This window comes from Eulemur rufifrons, chromosome 8, assembly GCF_041146395.1.
Source record: "Eulemur rufifrons isolate Redbay chromosome 8, OSU_ERuf_1, whole genome shotgun sequence".
Taxonomy (NCBI): domain Eukaryota; kingdom Metazoa; phylum Chordata; class Mammalia; order Primates; family Lemuridae; genus Eulemur; species Eulemur rufifrons.
The window spans coordinates 73,298,850-73,326,372 of record NC_090990.1 but is presented as its reverse complement, the minus strand read 5'-3'; the positions used below and the strand labels follow the sequence as shown (position 1 = coordinate 73,326,372).

The following is a 27,523-nucleotide window of genomic DNA, read 5'->3' as shown; positions in this document are numbered from 1 at the left end:
GAGCCCCTCTTTTCTTTCTCTCATTGGCCGAAATAATTATACCCTAGGAAAAAAGGAAACCTCTACCATAGAAAGTTATGAAAATGAACATTCTCAGGGCATATGATATTAGAATGGCCTCCTGGGGAGATTGTAGACTCTGTTCTCATAAATTGTTAAGAAAAATTAGAAAGTGGTACTGATTGGTTTATTTATTCATATATTTAATAACTAAAGATGGATCAGGCCAGGTATAGTGGCTCATGCCTGTAATCCTAGCATTTTGGGAGGCTGAGACAGGAGGATCACTTGAGCCCAGGAGTTTGAGGTTGCAGTGAGCTTATGATGACACCACTGTACTCTAGCCCGAAGAACAGAGTGACATCCTGTCTTAATAAATGAATAAACAAATAAATGAATAAATATTGATTGTGATAATTTAAAAAATAATTTTATTGAGATAAAATTCACATTTCTGTAGAAATTATTGGGTTCAAATTTTTAAGAAAAATAGCACATTCTTATTAATTATTTATTATTAAATTATTTATTTAGTTTTTGAGACAGAGTCTTGCTCTGTTGCCTGGGCTAGAGTGCCATGCCGTCAGCCTAGCTCACAGCAACCTCAAATTCCTGGACTCAAGCAATCCTTCTGCCTCAGTCTCCTGAGTAGCTGGGTACAGGCATGCACAACCATGCCCGGCTAATTTTTTTCTATATATATTTTATTTAGCTGTCCAGATCATTTTTTTCTATTTTTAGTAGATGCGGGGGGAGGTCTTGCTCTTGCTCAGGCTGGTCTCGAACTCCTGGTCTGGAGCGATCCTCCCGCCTCGGCCTCCCAGAGTGCTAGGATTACAGGCTTGAGCCACCGCGCCTGGCCAATTGTTTATTATTGAATGAAATCTTGGAATGGAAGGGACCTTGAATAATTCACTCTAGCCCTGGCACTGTTGCTGGTAAAGGAGTTGTTCAGTAGACTCTCGTTTTAGTAAATTACACAGGTGTTCTCTAAGAGGTTTTCATTATGAAGCTTTTGTCCATAACCCTTTTCCTCTAAATTTAACATGAAAAACCTCAGGAGCTTTTAAGATACATGTTTCCAGGCTTCATCCCTAAGGGTTCTGATTAAGTAGGCCTGGGGCTGAGTCTTAGCAACCTACATTTAAAGAATTATATCAGCTGATTGATTCAAGAGATCAATTAATTATGAATAATGAATCATAATTGTTATGGTGAGTAACTAAGAACCCTTTAAATTCCTTTGTGCATAGAAGATTTGTGGTTAGGTGAGAACTTTAAAAGCAAAGTGCTGATAAAATTTTCCAAACACCCACGTGTTGAAGAAAGAATGTTTGACTAAATTGAGTCTGTAATTGCTCGGAATCAACAAGAACTTTGAACAGAAAAGAGCTTGCCTTTAGTTCTTCTTCATGTTGAAGGAGCCTTGCACCATCTCTTAACGATTAATATTTTGCCTGCCTGACCACTCACGATTAATTTGGTACAAAGGCAAAGATTCCTGCTTTAGTTACATAGACTGTGTAAAAGGAATGCTCTGCGAGGGTGAGGAATGCTGAAGCGTTTTATAAGCTCTGAAAATAATCTATTCATTTAATTCCTTTATTTTTGTAAATGAAGTTCCAGCTAAAGTAATCGGTCCATCCATTTTTCCCCCCTAAACCCTGGTAGTCAAGTCATTTAAAATGATTGCTGTTATTGAAAAGCAGATGCAAAGAAATTCTATTCTACCTTTTGGGATGCTTAGGTTACAGCTTGCTGATGTCTGGGTGACCCCGTGTCTGCTCTGCACCTTGAGCCAATAATCAGGACATCATCACTTGGCGATTATTTGGGTTTATGTCAGAGTCTAGTCCAACTGCTTCTGAAACTCATGGGTATCCACATAGAACTAAATTGTCCTATGGAAGCCACTCTCTCTAGGCTTGAGGCCAGGAAGGGTCATGCCAGGTTTTCCTTGAGTAATCACAGTAGAACAGTAATCTCTCCAAAGAAACTTCTGCAAATCCTCCCTTCCCTTGACCCCAGCTGACTCGGGATTGGCGGCAGAGAACCAGCCCCACCCATTTGGCTTTTCCTCTGTATTTGCTGGGCACCTCACTTTGGTATGCAGCTTGTATTTATGCCTCATAGCACAAAGCACATAGCATTATGTATTTTAGTAACTTGGTACTTTATGTAGTAAAAATACAAACATATACATGGGAATGATACACAATGATTTAATGTATATCATCCTCCAATAATATTTTCCTCTGAGGATGAGAGAAAACTGAGGAATGTAAGGAGAGGCTTTGGGTCTGGCTGTAACATTTTATTTCTTCTTAGAAAAGAGTTTTAAATTAATATGGCAAACTGTTGACATCTGTTTGCATTTAGTGGTGGGTACAGGGCTGCCTTTTATATTATTTCTGCTAATTTTCTATATGGACTTTTTTTCTGTATTTTAAAATGTTTTATAATTTAAAATTAAATGGAAAAATCATTCTAGGTCACAGTAATTTTTCTGCTTTGGATTTCTCTTTCCCTTTATTCTCAAAGACTATTTATATAGAAAATAGAAATCATCTGACAGAAACTATCCCACTTCCCCACTCTTGGATATCCATATGTACACCCTTCCTTCTTCCTCTAGGTACAGGGGAGGCGGTGTCCATCCTTGAGTCTGAGTCCAGCCCCTTCATCTCTTCTCTGGATCCCCTCCTCTAACCTCTCAGGAACCTTGCGCTGCTTATCTGTCAGCACTTCATTTTCTTCAGCCTACCTCTTTGTACTGACTTCTCCCTGTCAACATTTAAATATGTGCTAGTTTCTCTTAGCTTTAAAAAACCTCTGCCTCGCGCTCCCTAATGCCCCATGTCTTTCCTCCCCTTCATAGTCAAACTTCTCTTAAGAGATGTCTACCTGGTTGTCTTAATTTTCACACTGCCTACTCTTCACCCTTCTCCAGTCTGCCTTTTCTTCTGTGAAGTTGCTCTTGTCAGGGTCAACAGTGACTTCCTTGTCACTAAATCCAGTTGGTACTTTTCAGTCTCCAGCTTTTGACACCATTGACTATTCTCTGCTTCTTGAAATGCTTGCCATGATTTCCGTGTTGCATTCTGGGTTTCCTCCACCCTGTCCAATCCTCCATGCTCTCCCTTATCAGCTCTTCTTTTCCTACCCAACTGTTAAACAGTGATGATCCTCAGAGCTCAGTCCTAAACCCTTCTTTCACTCTAAACTTTTTCCTAAGTGATGGCAGTTGCTTCTGTGGTTTCTGGTTACTCTCCTTTTTGACTTCCAAACCTCTGCCTCCAGGTCTGACCTGTTCTCTCCACCATGGATCTGTAGATACAGCTGCCTCCAAAATAGCATTTGGATAATTCACAGACAACTTCAGTCTCGACATGTTCAAAACTGAACTCATGAGAAAGTGCATCGTTCCCCCAGTGTTTTTGTCCTCCAGTGTTCCCTGTTTTAGGAAATGGCACTGCAATTCATCCAGTTGGTCAAGCCAGAAACTTGGGAGAAACTGGATTTCTCCCTCTCTGTCACCTCCATGTCCACTTAACAACAAATCCCCTTCATTCTCGCTCCTGTCTTTCAGACCCTGCTCTTTCCCCTCCATTCCTCACTGCCAAAACCCTGGTGCAGTAGCATCCTAACTGACCCTTCTTTCTTAACTCTATAAGAGATAAACATTTTTTAGTATTTTTAATATCTTAAATATTTTTTTAAATATTTATTTTTTGAAAATGTTTTTCATTCTTCAGTATTTAATATTTAGATATTTTTGACCTAATACTATTTCAGTACTTGATATATTTATTTTTAAAATTTTCTTATCCAGGTATAATTTATATACAGTGAAATGTCCAGATTTTAAGTTGTACAGTTTGATCAGCTTTGACAAATGCATTCATTAATGTAAGCCTCCCCCATTGAGACACAGAGCATTTCCATCTCCCTAGAAATTTCTTGTGATCTTTCCTAGTCAGTCACCCACCAAAGCAACCACTGATCTGATTTAATTTTTTTAATGTTTTAATTTCTTAAATTAACACCCCAAATTAAAACACAAAAAGATGCTCCAGGCCGGGCGTGGTGGCTCACGCCTGTAATCCTAGCACTCTGGGAGGCCGAGGCGGGTGGATCGCTCAAGGTCAGGAGTTCGAGACCAGCCTGAGCAAGAGCGAGACCCCGTCTCTACTAAAAATAGAAAAAAATTATATGGACAACTAAAAATATGTATATAGAAAAATTAGCCGGGCATAGTGGCGCATGCCTGTAGTCCCAGCTACTCGGGAGGCTGAGGCAGGAGGATCGCTTGAGCCCAGGAGTTTGAGGTTGCTGTGAGCTAGGCTGACGCCACAGCACTCACTCTAGCCTAGGCAACAAAGTGAGACTCTGTCTCAAAAAAAAAAATAAATAAAAAAACAAACAAACAAACAAACAAAAAAAAACAAAAAGATGCTCCAAACCTTAAAAATACTTTATTGGTAGTGTTCAAGTAAAGCTATTCTAAAATATAGGACCTGTGGCATGCAGTGATTAACTTTATCCATCTTGTTTTGTTAAACTATACAATTTTTACTTAGCATTATGGACTGCACCATGGCAGCATCTTTCCATTTCTCTATTATTTTCCTAATTAACTTGTTTAAATCATACCTTACAACTCCTAGCAATTTAAAATATAGATTAGAAATTTTAAATTATTTTGTCATTCACTTGAATACTAAACATTTAAAGAACTTAACCTGGACACTTGACCTCTTTTGTTTATTTACAGTGTAGGTATAGTAGAGGCAGCCAAAATGTGAGCTTGCTTATAATGGTCCACACTGGATTCAGTTCTAATGCAGAGGGACCATCTTTAAGAACAAGAGGTAATTTAGGCTTTCATATAGGCAGCTCAGGCCTTCATTCACGGTGAGTCTCATTTTGGGTCGCTAGATTCTCAGTGGAGACTCATGGTATGGTGAAAAGAACAAGAGTGCTGGATTTCACACTTACTTAGAAATGAATACTACCAGGTCCCACATACTATGCCTTTTTTTACTGATCTCCACACTTTTTTCATGTCACATCTGTATTAGAAATTTTTTTTTGAGTATATATCCCCCACTATATGTGTCACTGTATTAACATTGTATGCATTATCATACTTATATGAATAGGAATTTTAAGGTATATATTTTGTTCATGATTTTATTTAACCTTCACAACATCTACATTTTATAGATGAAGACACTGAAGCTCAAGGAAATTTAGTAACTTGCCTAAGGTGACATAACTTGCTAACTGGGTGATATTTGACAAATCCTAAACAATATGGAGTCTCAGTTATAAAATTATTCCAACTATGTGATCTCAAGGCCTCGTCCAGTTCTTAACAACCTGTGCTTCTATGCTAGCTAACACTCACCTACCTAAGACTTAATCTCTGATTTAATATTTCTTAGCAGAGAAGGCCCTATTATGATCCACATAGCTAGCAATCTTTAAAAATAGTGGTAGAAGAAAAACTTCCATTTAAAATAGTGTCAAACTAGTTTGGTCTTTGGTGTCATTTTAAAAATCCATTGGTGTCTTTTGCTTATTAGGTTTATGATGCATATTTAAGAGATTTGCAGCGACAGTCACTTCAAACATAATTTACAATATATCCGTTCTTTAAGCATCAGAGGTAATTCTATCAGTATATTTTCATGAGGATTTTTGAGTAGTTATTTTTCAGCATTTTTCCATATGGCAAAGGTGAAGCCTATTATTTTTCTAAGTACTTGTGTTGCTGTAAATAACTACCAGTGTGGAAGGTACCTCAACTCCCTGCAATGCCACAGCAAAAACATTTTCATTTAGAAATAGTCTCAGTGCATTCTCTTTATAAGTCAGCTCCTTTTCTTTTAAATAAAAATTTCTGTGATCAAAACAGCTGTCATTTGTCTCTGAAGTATTTTCTACAGGTTTTGTTTTTAGCTTTCTTTGGAATTTATGAGAGAAATGAGAAGACAATTTTGGATTAACACCTGTCTGAAAAATTACAAAATTAGAAATGGCCATACGGTTTGCACGATTTGCAAAACAGGGTTTTACCATTCCAAACAGATTTTTTAGTCTATTCTTAAAACTGCTGCAGCTATCAACATTTTACTATCAAACTGAAAAGAGGATAGTTAGATAGATGTTGGTGATGTTCACTCCCAGAAGAACTGCTATTGTAACCTCTCTGTTCTCTGAGAGACTGTGTATAGTCAGTTTAAGGCCATATTTCTCATTCCTTGGACCCACATAACCTGAAGGCCCGTCTTAGATTCCCCTGTGTTTTAATTATTCTAGGTTAGCCCAAAGAACTCAACCTTGGTATCTTTTAAGATACCTGAATTTGACCTAGGTCTTCTATACCTTGGGGTACTTTGAAATGTGACTAGCACTTTTGCTTCCTATAATAATTTTGAAATCAATTTCCAAGATACATTCCTGAAATTCCTTGTGTTTGAAGTCCTGAGGTGGTCATTCACCAGCTCTTTTCAGTGACCCACAGGTCTAGGTATACCTGGACTTTTGCCACAGCTAGTGCTAAAGATTCAGAGAACTTATTAAAAAAAGTCAAGGCCACTATTAAAGAAACGAAAAACGGTAATTGTCTATAGAATTGGATGCTGGAGAAGGTAAAATAAGTGCATTTGGAAATGTAGTAAATGTTAATTGTTACAAGCTTTTTGGAAAGCAGTGTAACAATATGTATCACAAACCTTTTAAAACTGTATAAACTTTGACCTAGAAATTTCATTTACTGAAATATCTCCTGAAGAAATAATCAAAAACTCAGGCCTACCTCAAGTGACCTCAGCTAGATGGCCACCTAAAAGCCCCTGTGCCCCTTCCTTCGCAAAGATGGCCAGAACAAATAAACTGCATTGTAATGAAAGCAAACAGAGGAATAGCACTGGACTCAGTCAGAGGAGTAGCAGAAACCGGGGTGAGCACAGAAACCTGGGATGGCCACATAGAGAACAGAAGGATACACCAGGCCTCCACCGCCCTATCCCCCAGTTGGGAAACAGGAGGAACTTCTCCCTTCAGTAAGAAAGTAAGCAAGAGCATCCCAGCAACCCCAATGACACCTTGGATACCTACAACCTCACCACTGGGGTTTCCTGCAGTCCTCACAGGCACTAAGCCCAGCTGAGGGAGCTGCCTGGAGTCTGCATAGCTGTGCTCGTCCCATAAAAGGAGCCGACATTGTGCCCTGCCCCCTGTGGCCCGCATGGCTGTTGTATTTGCCATCTTGGAACTGGAACTGTGGCTGGAGTGTCTTGCTCAGGGGGTGAGTAGCCATGGCTCTCCTTTATCCCTGAAGCTAAGCCGCTGAACCACCCAGCCCAATGGCCCAACATCCCCACTTCCCCAGTCCAAACTTTGAGCCACTTTTATACCCTTCCCTGCAGGGCTAAGCAGAGGTGGAGACTTTCCACCTATGCCCTCTCCCGCACCTTAGGCCAGAGCTGAGGCAGTACCCCGTCTCTTGGGAAAACAGTATCTAGGCCACTCAGGCCTCTCTAGTGCCTAAGTTGAAGCAGCACCCCGCATCACAGGAAACAGTGCCTTAGCTGCCCAGAGCAATCAAGCACCCTCCAGACCTGAGCTGAAGTGCACACCACCTCCTGGGGAATTAGTACCCTGGCCAAGCCAAGCAGTGGTGCATCCCAAACAGAGCAGTGGTTGAGTTGAGACATCCTGCCCTACAAGCTGCTGTAGTGCCCTGCTTCCCTAGGGGACCACCCTGGACTAGCCCCGTAGAATGTGAGCTGCTGAGATGTCCCTCTCCTTGGGAAGTGGAGTCATTGCTTTGCTGTTCCTTTACCCCATAGGACACAAACAACAGCTGTATTCTACCATTTTGTGGTACTTGCTGCCACTGCACCTGGTGTCACAGAGTTTGAACCACAAAAGTCCTCCTGAATAGCCAAAGCAATCCCAAGCAAAAAGAATAAAGCTGGAGGCATCACATTATCAGACTTCAAAATATACTGCAAAGTTATGGTAACCAAAACAGCATGGTACCAGCAAAAAATCAGACACATAGACCAATGGAACAGAATAGAGAACCCAGAAATAAATCCACATATTTACAGCCAACTGATTTTTGACAGAGACACCAAGAACATTCATTGAGGAAAGGGTAGTCTCTTCAATAAATGGTGCTGGGAAAACTGGATATCCGTATGGAGAAAAATGAAACTAAACCCCTGTTTTTCACCATATTCAGAAATCAACTAAAAATGGATTACAGACTTAAATGTAAGACCTGAAACGGTGAAACTGCTAGAAGGAAACATAGGGGAAGTGCTTCAGGACATTGGTCTGGGCAAAACTTGTATAAAGAAGACCTCAAAATCACAGGCAACAAAACCAAAAATAGACAAATGGCATTATATCACACTAAAAAGCTTATGTACGACAAAGGAAGCAGTCAACAGAGTGAAGAAACAACCTGAAAAAAGGGAGATATTTTCAAACTATTCATCCAACAAGGGATTAATATCCAGAATATATAAGGAATGCAAACAAGCAGCCCAAAAAATGGGCAAATGAGGCTGGGCGTGGTGGCTCACACCTGTAATCCTAGCACTCTGGGAGGCGGAGGTGAGAGAATCCCTTGAGCCCAGGAGTTTAAGACCAGCCTGAGCAAGAGCAAGACCCCACCTCTACAAAAAATAGAAAACTTAGCTGGGAGTGGTAGTACCTGCCTACTTGGGAGGTTGAGGCAGGAGAATCACTTGAGCCCAGGAATTTGAGGTTGAGGTGAACTAGGCTGACACCACTACACTGTAGCCAGGGCGACAGAGCAAGACTCTATCTCAAGAAAAAAAAGGGGCAGAGCAATGAGCTGAATAAACATCTCTCAAAAGAAGAAATACAAATGGCCAACAGGTACATGAAAAAACGATTAACATCAGTAATCATCAGGGAAATGCAAATCAAAACAACAATGTTGTATCATCTCACCCTAGTCAGAATGGCTATTATCAAAAAACCAAAAAATAACAAATGCTGCCATCGATGTGGAGAAAGGGGGGAACTCTTATTTACTGTTGGTGGGAATGTAAGTTAGTACAGCCATTATGGAAAACAATATGGAAGTTACTAAAAAAACTAAAAATAGAACTACAGCAAGATCCAGCAATCCTACTAGTGGGTGTATATACAAAGGAAAGGAAATCACTACGTGAAAGAGATGTCTGAACTCCCATGTTTATTGCAGCACTGTTCACAATAGCCAAGATACAGAATCAACTGCGTGTCTATCAACAGATGAAAGGATAAGGAAAATGTGGTGTATATACACAATGGTACACCATTTAGCCATAAAAAAGAATGAAATTCTCTCATTCCCAGCAACATAGATTTGCTTGGAGGACATTATGTTAAGTGAAATAAACCAGGCACAGAAAGATAAAACCGCGTGATCTCAGTCATGTGGAACCTAAAAAAGTTGATCTCATAGAAGCAGAAAGTAGAATAGTGGTTACTAGAGGTGGGGAAGGATAAGGGGAAGAGGGGGATAGACAAAGATTGGTTAATAGATACAAAAGTACAGCTAGTTAGGAAGAATAAGTTCTAGTGTTCTATACCACTATAGTGTGACTATATTAACAATTTATTGTATATTTTCAAATGGCTAAAAGAGAGGATTTTGAATGTTTCCAATACAAAGAAATGATAAATGTTTGAGGTGATGGGGAAGAAAGAATAGTGTTCTATACTAGATTGTTTACCAAAAAAAAAAAAAAAACCTCAAGGAAATTTTTATGTATTTAATACAGTAGGCAGTGGAGTAGAACAAGTACAGGCTCTGAAGCCAGGTCACCCCAGTTCAAATCCTGGTTCTCCCTGTAATGACTAGTATGGCCTTGCTTAACCTCTGTGTGTTTCTCAGTTTTTCCGTCTGTAAAATGAGGAATAGTCCCCTATTCATATGGTTCTTGTTAGGGGATAATAGTAGTCTACTCCAGTATCAGTTAGTTACCACAGCAATGCTGCATAACAAATTTCCCATAAACTTAGTGACATACCATAAACATTTATTTCTCACTCACAGTTCTACAAGTTAGCTGGAGTTTAGCTGTTCTAGGCTGGGCTTGGCTCCAGAACATCAATTTGGTTCAGGTGGGCTATAGTGTCACTCTTATGGGGTCAATAAACTACCAGGGACCTGTTCTACTTCTGGCAATGTCTGAAGTGGAAGAGGGCAAGTCCAATTGCATACTTTCCTTTGCATCACATCTACTAATAAACATTGACCAAAGCAAATCACATGGCTGAGCCTAGCATCGGTGAGACAGGGAAGGTGAGGCAGGGGGAAGGAATGAGTATTTGCTGAACAATCCACGGGTCAGCAAACTATTTCTGTAAAGAGGCAGATAGTAAAGATTTTTGGCTTTGCTGGCCATACGGTCTCTGCTGCAGCCACTCAACTCTGCCATTATAGCATGGAAGCAGCCTTAGATGACATATCAATTAATGGGGTGACTGTGTTACAATAAAACGGTATTTACAAAACCAAGTGGCAGATTGCATTTGGCTTGTGGGCCATAGTTTTCCAACCTGTGACTAATTTACCATTCCAGCTCATAGAGTGTTTATGAGGATTAAGAGTCTATAACAGTTCCCGGTACAGAGTAGCACTAATAGTAATAATATTTTATGGATATTGTTGTTTGCTGTTACTATTAATATAGCACAATATTGGAAATAATAAAAATGTCCAACAACAGAGATAGAGTTAAATAAATTATGACATACCCATACTGTAAAATATTGTGTATCCATTTAAATATCAAATTTTTTAAAAATCTCAAGACTACTTAATGGCACAGGAACATGTTTATGTTAAGTGAAAAAAGAAAAGTAAGTTACATTTGTCATAGGATTCCAACTTTATTTTTCTTAAAAGATAATGTATTTTATATATGCACATACATGGAAAAGAACTAGCAAAGGAATATATCAAACTAGGTTATTTACTTTTTTAATATAATTCTTTATCATCCATATTTTCTTCACCGGGCATGTGCTGTTATCTGGTATTAAAGTACTTTGATTTAAAAAAATAGAAACTGGGTTCACCGAGCACTCTTCTGTTATAGCTGTGATGTAGTTATTTTATATGCCACTTATGTTTTAATTGCTTAGCAAATTAAGGGCTTACTTTCAGGGATGGCAATTAAATTAGATGGACACTTTCCAACCTGTTGTTTTTTTTCTATGTTAAAAAAAAAAGTTGTTCCATTCTAGGGCTCTTGGAAATCTATGTCAGGGTACCAACCAATGGGAATAGCATCTCCTCACCAACTTTCAAGTGATATGAACAGTATCCTTGGGTCAATATTCCCTGAGCAGCCACAGTCATTTCAATGATACAAGGCAGAATGCTGATGCACTGAGGTGAACAATCTCCTCCACCCTTTCCCTGGCCACCCAGTGTTTGGACATACACATCTGCTTTTCTTACATATCAAAGGGAGATTAGGTTTCAATGTTTAATCACCACATGTCTAGAAGTGACGTAATTAAAGACTGAGAAAGGAAGCTTAGGAACCCCGCTTCCTCCTTCATCAATCTCACAGAATATTGGCAATTAAAGTCAATTTATTTTTAAAAACCCTTTACAATAATCAAGTTTTATCTAAATTTTAATCAGTTGGCTTCTGGATACTCCAAAAGTCTAAGCTGCGTTTAAAATTGTTGTACTAATTAGGTTATACAACCTTAGAAGAAACTACTCCAAATAAGTTTTGCCCTAAAATATGCTTTTGAATCTGAAGTATAAAAGGACCGTGCATTTTAACCTCTAAGTTTAGATAAAACACAGCTAGATTTTATTTTTAGTGATTGAATCATTAGTGAATTTAAGTGCCAATTAGAATTTCTATCAAAATTTTGCATGTATCCTCTCTTCCTATATAGGGTCAAGGAAAAAAATTTGCATATATCTATTGTATGTTTTTGTAAGGTCTAAATCCAGTATAGTATGTTAAGTCTATTAAAAGGGGAAAATGGATATCTCATTTACCCAATCTAGTGCCAGAATCTCTTTTTTTTTTCAGACAGGGTCTTGCTCTGTTGCCTGGGCTAGAGTACAGTGGTGTCATTATAGCTCACTGCAACCTCAAACTCCAGGGCTCAAGTGATCCTCCTGTCTCAGCCTCCCAGGTAGCTGAGACTACAGGCACACGCCACCATGCCCAGCTAATTTTTCTACTTTTTGTAGAAATAGGATCTCACTTTTGCTCAGGCTGGTCTCCAACTCCTAGCCTCAAATGATCCTCCTGCCGCAGCCTCCCAGAATGTTAGGATTACAGGCATGAGCCACCGTGCCTGGCCAAGAGGAAAAGCCAGAAACTTAACTAAAATAATAAGGTAACATGAATCCTGTTATAAGCACATCTCAAGGAGTCTTTAACTTGGGTCTTTGTGCACATAAGCAAAAGATTTATTGATAGTTATTAAGCCCATGATATGAAATGAAAATTATATTCAGTCAACTATGCATAAATATATACAACTATAAATACTATTAATGGATTCTAAGAGCAACTTCTAGTTCTTCTCCACTAAGGCAGAAGGAAGAACACTTAATCAGAATGGCCAAGAAAATTGTCTCTATTCTGGCTGGGATGTCCACATTGCTTTTCTCCTTACCCCCAAACCCTGCTGTGCTGCTCCACTCCTAGAGTGATAGCTGGTCTCCAAAGATGATCCTTCAGTGAACCATGCCTCCTGGTAGTCCTTCTCCTACATTCATTCTGGGCTGACCCTGTGTAACCAAAAGAATGCTGCAGAAGTAATGCAGCTTCCATCTTGCTGTCTAGGTACACTTGCTTCGTGAAAAGTCAGCTATTGTAAGAAGTTGGACTGCCTTGACACCACTGTGCTCTGACGAAGTCTGGCTAGCCACACAAAGCTGTTCCAGCCACCAGCTGAGGGGGTGGACATGTGACTGAAGAAACCATCTGTACATCCAACCCAGTCAGTCCTTCAGATGACCCCAGCCCTAGTCACAAATGCATGAGAAACTTGAAAGATTTGAGAACTGCCAAGCTGAGTCCATTCATCCCTCAGAATGGAGATAGTAGATTGTTGTTTTAAGACTCTAAGTTTTGGGATGGTTTATTACACAGCAATAGAAAATCAGAACACTTGGTTTTCTTAACCTTTTCCTTCTGCATTGGTATGTTGAAGAACCCTATGATTGAGTTCTTTTCATGTGTAGTTGCAAATGCTGATACTACTTTTATGTAGATTGATAATGGAGGCTATACCTCCCTCCCATATGCTCTGTAAAATGCAGGCTGTTTACTTGTTCATTAAAAGCCATTTGTATGCCGCCTTTTATGACCCTGGGGATGGCTTTCATCTGTTTTCTTGGCCTTCAAGCTCTCTCTAACATGTGCCTGGCCTCTGTCCACTAAAGCAGCAGCAAAGAGAAGGATTATGGTCTTCTGCTTTTGCCAAGAAAAGTCACTTACTTCCTCACTGGCTAAGAACTAAAATTGTACCCACCCCAGGACATGTCTATGACACTTCCCGTGTAAAGCCTCTAGACTTCCTCCTGGCACAGCTGATTTAGAGCCAAAACTGTTTAATCATTTTTAAGCCTAATATCACATCAGCATGTGGTTGAACTATAAGAGGGCTGCCCGGAAAGTATCCAGCCATGTAACAGTTCTGTTATATTAACAATGACTGGATACTTTCCAGACAGCCCTTGTATATTTTCATAGTCTCTTTCAAACCGTCTAAGTCCATGATTTTTAGGAACATTTCAGGGAATATATGGGATACACAGAGTGTTTCGTGGGGTGCCTGGCACAGAATGCAACTCCTTATTATGGGTTTGTTTGTTTTTTTTTGATGGAGCTTGAAGAGAGAGGCATACATTTTTATATTTTTATATTGATTGTGTATAAAACTACAATGATTGCCTACAGAAAAATCAGTGGAATATTAATTTAAAGTAAAGAAAATGAACACGGTGACATGCACCTATAGTTTTAGCTACTCGGGAGGCTGAGGCAGGAGGATCACTTTGAGCCCAGGAGTTTGAAGTTGTAGTGAGCCACGATCACCCCACTGCACTCTAGCTCAGGCAACAGAGTGAGACTTTGTTTCAAAAAAAGGAAGAAAAAAGAAAAGGAACAAACTGTCTATATGCATCAGTGTGGATGAATCTCACAATATAATGCTGACAGAAGGATACAAGTCAAAATAGAATATATATTGTGTGTGTCTCTATTTACGTAAAGTTGAAGAGCAATCACCATCAAACTCTACATTTTAGCAATACATGATGAGTGCTTAAACTACTTATAAAAGCACATAAATGATTATCATAGAAGTCAGGAACGTGTTAATTAAACCTTTATTGGGGAAGGGAAGGTTGGAGTCAGCGAAAGTACTAGAAAATTCTATATTTTAACCCAAGTGATAGTTACATAGGTATTTGCTTTATAATTATAATCCAAGCTATATTTATATATTTTAAACAATTCTATATATTTCACAGTAAAAAAATTTTAAAGCAATCAAGAGACTTCTAGATCCTAGAGATATATTTTAAAATATTACATTAAACACATATATACAAATATATAATTCTTTCTGATTAAAAAATACTTATTCTTTATAGAAAATTTGTGTAATAAAGAAGAAAAATAAAAATCATCCATAATCTCACCACTCTTGACATTTTCAGATAACCACCCTTGACATTTTGTTTTATTTCCTTGCAGTTGCTAAAGTTTGTTGGTGATTTTTCTCTCTCTTTTCATTTTTTTTAGAGACAGGGTCTCACTCTGTCACTCAGGCTGGGGTGCAGTGGCATGATCATAGCTCACTACAACCTCAAACTCCTGGGCTCAAATGATCCTCCTGCCTCAGCCTCCCAAGTAGTTAGGACTACAGGTGCACACTACAACACCTGGCTAATTTTTTAATTTTTTTGTAGAGATGAGGTCTTGATATGTTGCCCAGGCTGGTCTCGAACTCCTGGTCTGAAGCAATCCTCCAGCTTTGGCCTCCCAAAGTGCTGGGATTACAGAACTGGGAACATACCATATATGTGATTTTGAAACCTGATTTTTTTCCACTCAATATATCATGAGCATGTTCCAATACTCTGACACGTCTTTGAAATAGTATTTTGCTGTTGAGTCTAGTCACAGGCTTGAGAATCACCTCAATGCAATTAATTCCCCAGGTGTTCTTGGCATTTTTATGCTGTCAGCTTCTAAGCATAAGAAATAGGAACCAGCATTTAGAGAAAATGTGAAAATTATCTGCTCCTTGTTGAAACTTTATTTCTAGAGTATTCATAAAATCAAATCAGAAAATATGCTCATGCAAATAAAATGTTTAGGTTGTTGATCAGAGAAAACTAAGATTCTTTCTACAAATGTGAAAATTCACCTCTTGCAAAGATAAGAATGCTAAAACTCTGACCAGTAGACTAATAATGCCCTTTGACAAGGAGTTCTTATTCAAAGTTTTGTCATAAAAAAGCATTTATTTTTATTTTTATTTTTTTTTATTTCAGCTCATTATGGGGGTACAAAAGTTCAGGTTATATATATTGCCCATGCCTCTCCATCCCCCCAAGTCTGAGCTTCAAGTGTGTCCATTCCCTAGATAGTGCACATCGCACTCATCATGTAGGTATGCACCCATCCCCTCCCCCCACCCCCATCCCCCCCAGTCAGAACTTCAAGCGTGTCCATTCCCCAGGCAGTGCGCATCGCACTCATCAAGTAGGTATACACCCATCCCTTCCCCCCAGCCCCCACCTCTGTCCGATACCCAATTGGTGTTATTCCTAAATGTGCACTCAGAGAAACCAGTTTGCTGGTGAGTACATGTGGTGCTTATTTTTCCATTCTTGGGATACTTCACTTAATAGAATGGGTTCCAACTCTCTCCAGGAGAACCAAAGAGATGCCATATTGCCATTATTTCTAATAGCTGAATAATATTCCATGATATACATAGACCACATTTTGCTAATCCATTCATGAATTGATGGGCATTGGGTTGTTTCCACATCTTTGCAATTGTGAATTGTGCTGCTATAAACATTCAGGTGCAGGTGTCCTTTTTATAGAATGACTTTTGTTCTTCTGGGTCGATGCCCAATAATGGGATTGCTGGATCGAATGGTAGGTCTACTTGAATCTGTTTAAGGTATCTCTACATTGCTTTCCACAGGGGTTGCACTAGTTTACAGTCCCACCAGCAGTGTATGAGTGTTCCTGTCTCTCCACACCCACGCCAACATAAATTGTTTTGGGACCTTTTAATAAAGGCCATTCTCACTGGAGTTAAGTGATATCTCATTGCGGTTTTGATTTGCATTTCCCTGATGATTAAAGATGTTGAACATTTTTTCATATGTTTGTTAGCCATTTTTATATCTTCTTTTGAAAAATTTCTATTCATGTCCTTTGCCCATTTTTTGATAGGGTTGTTCGATTTTTTCTTACTGATTTTCCTGAGTTCTAAATAGATTCTTGTTATCAGTCCTTTATCTGATGTGTAGTATTTGAAAATTTTTTCCCATTCTGTAGGTTGTCTGTTTACTCTCGTGACTATTTCTTTGGCTGTGCAGAAGCTTTTTAATTTCATCAGGTCCCATTTATTTATTTTTGTTGTTGCTGTGATTGCCTTAGGGGTCTTCTTCATAAATTCTTTGCCTAGGCCAATGTCTGTAAGAGTCTTTCCTATGTTTTCTTCTAGAATTCTAATAGTTTCCAACCTAAGATTTAAGTCTGTTATCCACCGTGATTTGATTTTTGTGAGAGGTGCCTTCCCAGGCTCAACCAGGAAGAAATAGAATTCCTGAATAGACCGATATCTAGATCTGAAATCGAAACAGCAATAAAAAACCTTCCCAAAAAGAAAAGCCCTGGACCAGATGGGTTCACACCTGAATTTTATCATACCTACAAAGAAGAACTGGTGCCCATCCTACATAAACTATTCTCCAATATAGAGAAGGATGGGATTCTCCCTAACACTTTTTACCAAGCCAACATAATCCTGATACCAAAACCAGGAAAGGATGCAACAAAAAAAGAAAACTACAGACCAATATCCCTTATGAATATAGATGCAAAAATTCTCAATAAAATCCTAGCAAATCGAATCCAAGTGCTTATCAAAAAAATAATCCATCACTACCAAGTGGGCTTCATCCGAGAGATGCAGGGATGGTTTAACATACGCAAATCTATAAATGTAATTCACCACATAAATAGAAGCAAAAATAAAGATCATATGATCCTCTCAACAGATGCAGAAAAAGCATTTGACAAAATTCAACACCCTTTTATGATAAGAACACTTAACAAAATAGGCATAGACGGGGCCTATCTAAAAATGATACAAGCCATATATGATAAACCCACAGCCAACATCATACTGAATGGGGAAAAACTGAAAGCACTCCCACTTCGAACTGGAACCAGACAAGGCTGCCCACTGTCCCCATTACTTTTCAACATAGTATTGAAAGTCCTTGCGAGAGCTATCAGGCAAGAGAGCAGAATCAAGGGAGTCCAAATAGGGACAGAGGAGATCAAACTCTCACTCTTTGCTGATGATATGATGTTATATCTAGAAAACCCCAAGGATTCAACCAAGAGACTCCTGGAATTGATCAATGAATTCAGTAAGGTCTCAGGACACAAAATCAATACACACAAATCAGAGGCATTCATATATGCCAATAACAGTCAAACGGAGAACCAAATTAAGGACTCAATACCCTTCAAAATAGCAACAAAGAAAATAAAATACGTAGGAATATATTTAACTAAGGAGGTAAAGGACCTCTATAGGGAGAACTATGAAACACTGAGGAAGGAAATCGCAGAACATGTAAATAGGTGGAAAACCATACCATGCTCATGGATCGATAGAATCAACATTGTTAAAATGTCTATACTGCCCAAAGTTATCTATAGATTCAATGCAATCCCTATTAAATTACCAACATCATTTTTCACAGATGTAGAAAAAATAATTTTATGCTTTGTATGGAACCAGAGAAGACCCCATTTAGCAAAAGCAATTTTAAGCAACAAAAACAAGATGGGAGGTATTAATTTGCCAGACTTCAAACTATACTACAAGGCTGTGATTATAAAAACTCCTTGGTATTGGCACAAGTGCAGGGACACAGACCAGTGGAACAGAACAGAAAATCCAAATATAAAACCATCCTCATATAGCCATCTAATCTTTGACAAAGCAGACAAAAACATATTCTGGGGAAAAGATTCCTTATTTAATAAATGGTGCTGGGAAAACTAGATAGCCACATGTAGAAGACTAAAAAAGCATTTTTGATGCTCAAAAAAACTGGGGAGGACAGACGTTTTTAAGACCTTTTCATTATTTTAAATTTTAAAATTTAGTATTTTTCATGCTTGGAATGACATAAAAGTTCTTTTTTTGTTTTTCTTTGATTGTATTTCATAGTTGTCTCTTTATGTTTCTGAAAATTATCACTAGAACAGTTTAAATTTGGTACATTTAAATCTTAATGGTTTTCCAGTAGCCCTCCAGCTGGCAGTGAGACACTCTTTATTTATTCCAAATAAAGTTTAATTAATGTGTTGAGATGTGCATGAAAATATCTATCCTATTAAATGGTTTCTTGATATCTCTGTTTTATACAGCTAGCATGTTTTTCAAAAATATTATTATTATAAATATCTGGAATTTATTTAAAGACAGTGGTAAAAGTTATATTTGAGGATATGAGTAAATAATTTTAGTGTTTTTAAACAAGATTTCTCCTAAATAATGCTATAAAAGTCAACTAGCTACAATGTTATCACTATAACAATAAGAAAAATGTTTTTGAAGATTATTGCAGAATAACTGGCAATTGAAAAAATTGAATAAAAAGGGCAAATACATGTTTTAGGCTTTTTCTATGAAATGATAGAATAATTATGATTGAGCTTTTGCAAGTGATAACCTTATCAATTTTTTATATTTTCTGAGTGTTCAAGTCACTAAATATGTTAAGCAAAATATTTGTAGGCAAAAGTAAAGATATGAAATATATTTTTCTCCTAGTCCTCAAAATTAATATCATCTGTATATGGAGTCCTTAGGGGTAAAGTAAATGGGACTTTGTGCTTTATATGTTTATGAAAGATGTTAATATGAAAAACAGATAAGTAATAGAATTAGTTTTAAATGGTTAAATTTTAGTGTTACCTCTTTTTGCCTATTTTAAAAACTTAATGTAAAATTATATAAACAAGATAAAAGATTTTCAGATCTGTTTTAAAACAAGTTATCACAATGAGATCAAGCAATATAAAAAGGAGGCAATATATCACTATTATTTAGAGTGGAATGGGTAAAATTTGTGTCATCATGTATATATTTTCCATCTCTGATGATTTTTTTAATTTACAATAAAAGATTGATGGGCTGGTCCGAAGGTAGTGAGTTATCTCACTTGATTGTTCACAGTCAGTTACAGATTGAACTCCTTGTTCTACCACTTTCCCCCCTCCTCACTACTGCACTTGACTAGTCTAAAAAATAAATAAATAAATAAATAAATAAAAGATTGATGATTATTTACTTTAGTCGTAAAGAACTGCTTCTGTTATTTCCAGACAGAAGTCACTGTATTTTTAAAATTAGTAATAGTTTATGCATAAAGGCTAATTTAAAATAAAATGATAATGTCATACAAATCTGATTCTTTCAACCCCTTAAGTTTTGTTTTCATTTTATTGTGTAACCATAATACAGAATTTCTCAACACAGCACCATGGATATTTTGGGCCTGATAAAGCTTTGTTGTGAGGGAGCTATACTACATATTGTAGGATGTTTAGCAGCATCTCTGGCTGCTACTCAACAAGATTCCAGTAGCAATCTCTACTAGTGATATCAAAAATGTCTCCAGACATTGCCAGCTATCCCCTAGGGGTGGTCCCTAACATTTTTGGCACCAGGGACCAGTTTTATGGAAGACAGTTTTTCCACAGACTGGGGGATGGAGGGGTGCTGGGGGTGCAGTGGCGGGTGGGGGGGTGGTTGGGAGACAGGGGTGAGGGGGACAGAGTTCAGGCTATGATGATGCCTCGCTGGGTTCCTAACAGCCCACGAAGGTACCCAGCCACAGCCCAGGGATTGGAGACCACAGCCCTAGGGGGCAAAATTGATGGCAGTTGAGAATCACTGCATGGTGCATTTACTAAAATTCTTATCATGTTTTTCAGGGCATAATTTGGAACAAAGTAATATACCATTAATAGCTAGGCCCAAAATCTGCAGATTAAAAAAGCTGCTAGGCAGTAATTTCGGATAGTTCAGCATAAATAAAAAGGTCAGGCTACATTTCTTAATCAAAGATAAGATTGTCTAGGTAATTGGTACAAAACAGACCACTAGAAACATTTTAGCGAGAGCCACACAGGGAAATAAAATTAGTTACTAGCTACAGATGTAATTTACAGCTGTTTCTTTCTCCAATCATTATTTTAAAATGTAAGGCTGCAGGATCTGCAGATATTAAAAGGACACATGAAGGTCCTTTCACAATTTTGTGTTATCCCCAAATCACAGCAATTTCCCATGGCATGCTGGAATAAAAATGTGTTTCACTCCTTTTGTCATTATGTCTACAGCAAGTGATGCCCAGGGCCCTGCCTGGAACATCATTAATCTAACTTCCTCTCCAGAATTTTTGGCATTCTTTATCATGACAAGCAGTCATCCATCGGGCAAACCAGTTCACAGGATGTTCTTCAGTTTAAACATATGCCAGAGGAAATACAAAAATGTAGCTAGTTGAGAGAAAGAGAAAAGCAAAATATTTAAATATTACCCCAGAATCATTATCACACCTAAAAAATTCAAATAATCCTTTAACATCAAGTATCCTGTCATTCTTCAAAATTTCAATTGTCTCATAAATGTCATTTTTTAAAAAAGTTTTTCATTTAAATAAAGACTCAAAAAGATCCACATGGTGTAATCATTTGATATATTGAGTAAATATTTTTTAATCTTTAAGTTTCCCCTTCTTCCCCCTTCACCTTGTAATTTATTTGTTGAAGAAACTGGGTTGTTTGTATTGCAGTGTTTCCCACAGCCTGGAGTTTGCTGATTGTATTCTCATAGTGTCATTTACTTAAGTGTCATTTGTGTTCCTCTGTCTCCTGTATTTCTTGTAAACTGGCTCGATCAGATTCAGATTCAGTTTTCTTTTTGGCAAGTTCAAAAAGAAGGTGGTAGCCACTGACAGCATTGTTGAGCTCTTGCTCAGTGACTTGCAAATTGATTTAACTGACATTTGTGGAGTGTTTACTATGTGCTCAGCAATGTGCTTATGTTCTGTAAGCCTTATATCATTTAATCTTATTTAGGCTCACAATACTAGTACATGTCAATTTCTATCTGATGACCAGACCTCTTATTAGGGCCAAGTAATCTTACATGTCTCAAACAAACCCCTTGGTATATACTCCATTGCCATTTATGTGATTAATTTGGAGTTCTATCTGAATTTTCTTTTTACTGAGTTCATTGAGAGCTATACAAAAAATATTTTGCATTAAAGGCACTTTTTAATTTTAATAATAAAGCTCAAAGACCTATTATTTAACTGTGAATTCATTATACTCAAGCTTTTTCGTACTGGGATACACCATCTGTTAACCTCACAAAGATATCTAAACCACAGAAAGGGCCAACAGAATTCAGTATTTCCTGAGTCTCTTTTTCCTTTGCACTCATTGTCTTCTGCAGGTGCACTGATGTTTCTTTCATCTCTTTCTGCTTTCTTTGCATGCTCACAGTGCTCACAGTATCCTACTGTTTCCCAGTGTGAGAAACTGGCTCGTGATTGTAAAAGCAAAACTAGCTTTTCATTGTTTGTTTACATATCTTTAATTTATTCTGCTCAATTCTCTCTTCATAGTCCTCAATTCTACTGTTTATAAAACCAGACCATTGGAGCTCCAGACCCAAAAAATAAATGTCAAATTATCTTCACCAGCTGTCACTTTCATTAAACTGTTTGATATGTGGTTGATAGAGAAAAGGCACAACCAGCCCAAGTTGCAGTAAGATACCAGAGCACTGGAAGCAAAATAATGCAAAGAAGTTCCTATTGTGTGGCTTTATAAGTTGACATACAAAGAGTAATTTATTCTTAATATATCTTAACCCTTCTTCTCCGGTCATTTCTCCTTTAATAGCTGTAACATTCTCCTCGGTTTCCAGAATGTGCATTAGATGAAACATTTGGTTAGTTGAAAAGAAAGAGGATAAAGCCCGGGTGAATACAATAGGGAGATGGGAATGACTGTGGAGTTTAATTTCTTATTCTGGCTGTCACTATGAGACATTAGACAAATAACCAGATTCTCTGTTCTTATGTCTTTAAAACAAAATTATTTTTATCATGATTATTCATAAAGACCTTTAAGATTCTTATGTGAAACAGTCTTTTGTAAGCTCCTAATAAATGGGAGTTGTGTCTTTCTACCTGATCTTACATGGTGCTCAGGGTAGTATGGTACACGTGCTTGTGCTTAATAAGTAGCTTTTGATGATGGTGGTATGTGAAAGGTTATACATCTTAAAGGATATTTTGTTCCCCTTTTCCTTGGCAGGACCAAGGAGCTTCCTTTTTTAAGACCAGTGCTGTTTGGACTCGGTGAAAGTACACTTTGTTCTAGAATTGACATATGAAAGCCTAGAATATATATTGAGTTATTCTAAGAAAGAGGAGAAAATCGCGTTCTAGGACAGTGAATGCTGACTTGGTGTTGAATGAATGATTGTTATGTGCTCTTCTACTCACAGGCTCGCTTCTCATATGTCCGGATGAAATATCTTTTCTTTTCCTGGTTGGTGGTTTTTGTTGGAAGCTGGATTATATATGTACAGTATTCTACCTACACAGAATTATGCAGAGGAAAGGACTGTAAGAAAATAATAGTAAGTATTTTTGTATTTCCTAGTTTACTGAAAAGTCCGTTAATAACATGCTATATTTACTATTTAATGTATTTACTAATAAGTATTTTCAAAAATTGAAGTAAATTTGACATGATAATTGTGTTCAACTTCTTAGCTTTTTGATATGACCAAATTAGTAGGAGTTTTCCTCACTTGGAAAATTCCAGTATTCAGAATTTTAAGTATATAATATAGATAAGTCAGTGTGGGAGCATCCTCATTACAAAGAAGGATTTTTGTTTTTTAAATAGATTTGAAGTTTAGTTTATTCTAATCAGATTGGTTTTTTAATGTTTAGAGTATAAAAGTATTATTTATAGGCAACCTTTTTGGAATACATCTTTTAAATAAATGGAGTCATTCTTGAATATCAAAATTTATCAAAAAAGCATATAAGTGTATCGATTATTTAATTTTTATCCTAATGATTGGATATATCTCAGGAAAATCACTGAATCAGTCTAAGATTTCTAATAGTGATTATTGGTTTCATAGCACTAATATTTTAAATGTTTAAGGATTTCAAGTAAATTTAACTCCTTGTTTTTATCCATACCTTCTAATATAAATAATATTAAAACACTTCATCTTATACTTATATTTTTAATAATAACTATTTGGAGGATCCCAATTATTCACTTATTAAAGATTCTACAATTACTGAATGCTTATGCTTTACCCAGGCCAGTGGTGCTAGGTGTGTGCATATAGTAGGGAATAAGATGTCCTTAACCTTACAAAACTTACAGTTGAGCAGGGAAGAAATGAGTAATTACAGTAATATAAGTCAAATATTACAGTGATAGCTGCATGGGAACATAAGACAAGGAGACCTGAAGCTTCCCAAAATTCTAAGAAAATAAATATGTTTCATACTAGGTACTCTGTCAGTCAAGATTAAAAAACGATTATTCCCCAGAAATGTTACAGTTTCTTAACTGGGCAAGGGAGAAATTACTAATATAAGAAGCAGGGGGCCGGGCATGGTGGCTCACGCCTATAATCCTAGCACTCTGGGAGGCCGAGGCGGGTGGATCGCTTGAGTTCGGGAGTTCAAGACCAGCCTGAGCAAGAGCGAGAACCCCGTCTCTACTAAAAATAGAAAGAAATTATATGGACAGCTAAAAATATATATAGAAAAAAATTAGCTGGGCATGGTGGCACATGCCTGTAGTCCCAGCTACTCGGGAGGCTGAGGCAGTAGGATTGCTTGAACCCAGGAGTTTGAGGTTGCTGTGAGCTAGGCTGACGCCACGGCACTCACTCTAGCCTGGGCAACAGACCGAGACTCTGTCTCAAAAAAAAAAAAAAAAGAAAAGAAAAAAAAGAAAAGAAGCAGGGGAATCAATTAGTAAAGAAGTGTCCCAAATCAAGGTTTAAAGATGTCAATCCTATGTCTATCGCAGTTGGCCATTCCAGATCCTTGAGGAATTTTAAGATAGAAACTTCTGGGGCCAATCAATGTTCTGGGTACTTTACATGTTCATTAATCCTTAAAATAATACTATGAAATGCCCCAAGTCCATTTTATAGATAAAGAAATATGACCCAGAAAGAGAAGAATTTTCCCAAGATGATGAAACCAGAATTTGATCCTAATTCTGTCTCTATATAAAGCTCATACTCTTTCTGATACCCTATGTCAGAAAAGACTGACAAAAAAAGTTATGGTTTACTGTAGCTAACAAAAAACCACAAAACTCAAGCTGTTCACCTTCACTGAAAAAGGAAAGGCTGGGCATGGTGGCTCACACCTGTAATCCTAGCACTCTGGGAGGCCGAAGCGGGAGGATTGCTCAAGGTCAGGAGTTTGAGACCATCCTGAGTAAGAGCGAGACCCCGTCTCAACTAAAAATATATAGAAAAAATTAGCCAGGCATGGTGGCACATACCTGTAGTCCCAGCTACTCGGGAGGCTGAGGCAGAAGGATCGCTTGAGCCCAGGAGTTTGAGGTTGCTGTGAGCTAGCTGACGCCACAGCACTCTAGCCTGGGCAACAGAGTGAGACTCTGTCTCAAAAAAAATAAATAGGCCGGGCATGGTGGCTCATGCCTGTAATCCTAGCACTCTGGGAGGCCGAGGCGGGTGGATCGCTCAAGGTCAGGAGTTCGAGACCAGCCTGAGCAAGAGCGAGACCTCGTCTCTACTAAAAATAGAAAGAAATTATCTGGACAACTAAAATATATATAGAAAAAATTAGCCGGGCATGGTGGCACATGCCTGTAGTCCCAGCTACTCGGGAGGCTGAGGCAGTAGGATTGCTTGAGCCCAGGTGTTTGAGGTTGCTGTGAGCTAGGCTGACGTCACGGCACTCACTCTAGCCAGGGCAACAAAGCGACACTCTGTCTTAAAAAAAAATAATAAAATAAAATAATAAATAAATAAAATTAAATTAAAAAGAAAAAGAAAAAGGAGAAAGCAGGAGTTATATAATTGCTTATAACAATAACATACAAATAACCAAAACTATTTGAAATATTTATTTCCATTTCTGTAGGCAACTTTTCTCAAACTAGGTGCCTTCGGTCACGTTAATAAGTATTCCATGGGTAAAATATTTCCCTGGTCAGATATATTTCAAAACAGAGAGCTAAACAAAGATAAATAGCTGACTTTACTATGGACTTTACTTAGGGTCTTTAATATACTAATGTGTGTTATAGATCTCCAAGAGAGCAAATATACTTGATCAGAAAAAAATGCATCTCTGCCATACCCTCCCAGGAAGACCTGTTAATATCATCTGGTAATAGAAATACTGTTCCAAGAAATTAAGCCAAAATAAAATGGATATGCTTTTAAATACCTTGTATTGATATGATATACTTCAAATGTAAGGCATATATTGGTATATATTCTGTCATGAGTAAATTATAGTTGAATTGCCTCCTTATTTTGCACTTTAATTTAATTTCCCTTTAATTTATAAGAAATGAAAACAGGCTGGGCGCAGTGGCTCATGCCAGTAATCCTTAGGAGACCAAGGCTGGAGGATTGCTTAAAGCCAGGAGTTGAAGACCAGCCAGTGCAAGACCCCATCTCTACAAAAAATAGAAAAATTAGCTGCGTGTCATGGCACACGTCTGTATTCCCACTACTCAGAAGGCTGAGGCAAGAGGATTGCTTGAGCCCAGGAGTTTGAGATTGCAGTGAGCTATGATCATGCCACTGTACTTCAGTCTGGGTGACAGAGCAAGATCCTGTCTCAAAAAAAAGAGAAAACAGAACATAATTCTAGCATAATTTAATCTTACTAAAACTGAACAAATGGAAAAGATTTCTAAGTCTGAACAAATGGAAAAGATTTCTAAGTCTGAATATACATGATTCTCCTAAGACTGGCTTCAGAAAAATTGTAGTTACTCTGTATTTTGGATTGTATTCTTAAAATCTACCATAAATAGTAGTACTAAGGTCAATTGTACTAAGCTAAGATAATACTAATATTGCATAGGAATTAGGATTAGAACTAAAAAGTAAACAGGATATATTTTAAAAGTATATCTTCAAGCTTCAAAGTGCTAACAAGATAGGGAGGAATCACTTCATCAAGATCTGAGAGAGGATAAGATTTGAGAGAGATGAGCCTGGTTTTTGTGGCTTCTTTTGCCTGAAGACATATGACTTGAACTACACTGTCTTCTGGACTAGGGAAATAAAAACCTAGTGCAGATCTAACCAAGGGTGGGAACCCTAGTATACCATGCTTTAGGCTAGGACTCTGAAGGGATGAACCCCAGGAATAAGAGAACTGAAAGAACCTTAGAATGGTGAGCTGAGTTTTGTAGCTTTTTTTGCCCTGGGGGAATTTGCTGATTCTGGGCAAGGGCAAGGCTCTGAGAAGCAGAACTCCATACTAACAAAGAGTTGTTTCTGGGAACAAGAAACCAGCAGCACCTTTGTGGAAAATGAGGGGAACTTCATGCATACAGCCAGTATTCCATTGGGATATTTGCCAGTTCTTGGGGCTCTGCAGAATGGGAGGCTAAAAATCTCACTGGAGAGCCTTTGAAAAGCTGGTCAGACATTTTGGCAGTCTCACAAGATACAGATTAGAGTTATCAACCTGCCAGAGGGAGAAGCCTAAATGAATGCCAAACTCTCAGTTAAAAAGCCTGAAAGGCTATGCCCTTGGACATAAGTAGCTTGAGCTTTACCAGAACTACAACCCAGCCTCAACACAGCCCTGAATTAGGTTAAGGTGATAAGCTGCCATTACATTTGCCTACTAGAGGGAAGAGAAACCCTTTCTGGAGACATTATGTAAAAAATTACAGGGAATGCCAAAAGACAAGATAACATGATCAAAAACCAAGAGATAAACACAGACACTAGAAGCAGATCTACAGATGATCCAGATATTAGAGTTATTCAAAAAGGATATAAAAATAACTATATTCATGTTCAATTAAATAGGGAAGAAAGTAGAGGAAATAGATTAAACAATGGATAATTTCAACAGAGAATTGTAATATGT

At 37.8% G+C, this 27,523-nt stretch overlaps 1 protein-coding gene across 5 annotated transcripts in view; it reads left to right on the top strand.

Annotated features, from left to right (window-relative positions):
- The window catches only part of DIPK1A (divergent protein kinase domain 1A), a 94,132-nt gene that overhangs the window by 44,215 nt on the left and 22,394 nt on the right, over nucleotides 1–27,523 (top strand). For 4 of the 5 annotated variants that reach the window (XM_069480181.1, XM_069480177.1, XM_069480179.1 and 1 more), the window contains exon 2: nucleotides 22,891–23,025. The exons of the other annotated variant lie outside the window; for it this stretch is intronic. In XM_069480181.1, the coding sequence (XP_069336282.1) occupies nucleotides 22,891–23,025 (135 nt within the window). The remainder of the gene's footprint in view (nucleotides 1–22,890; nucleotides 23,026–27,523) is intronic. 5 annotated transcript variants of the gene reach the window in all.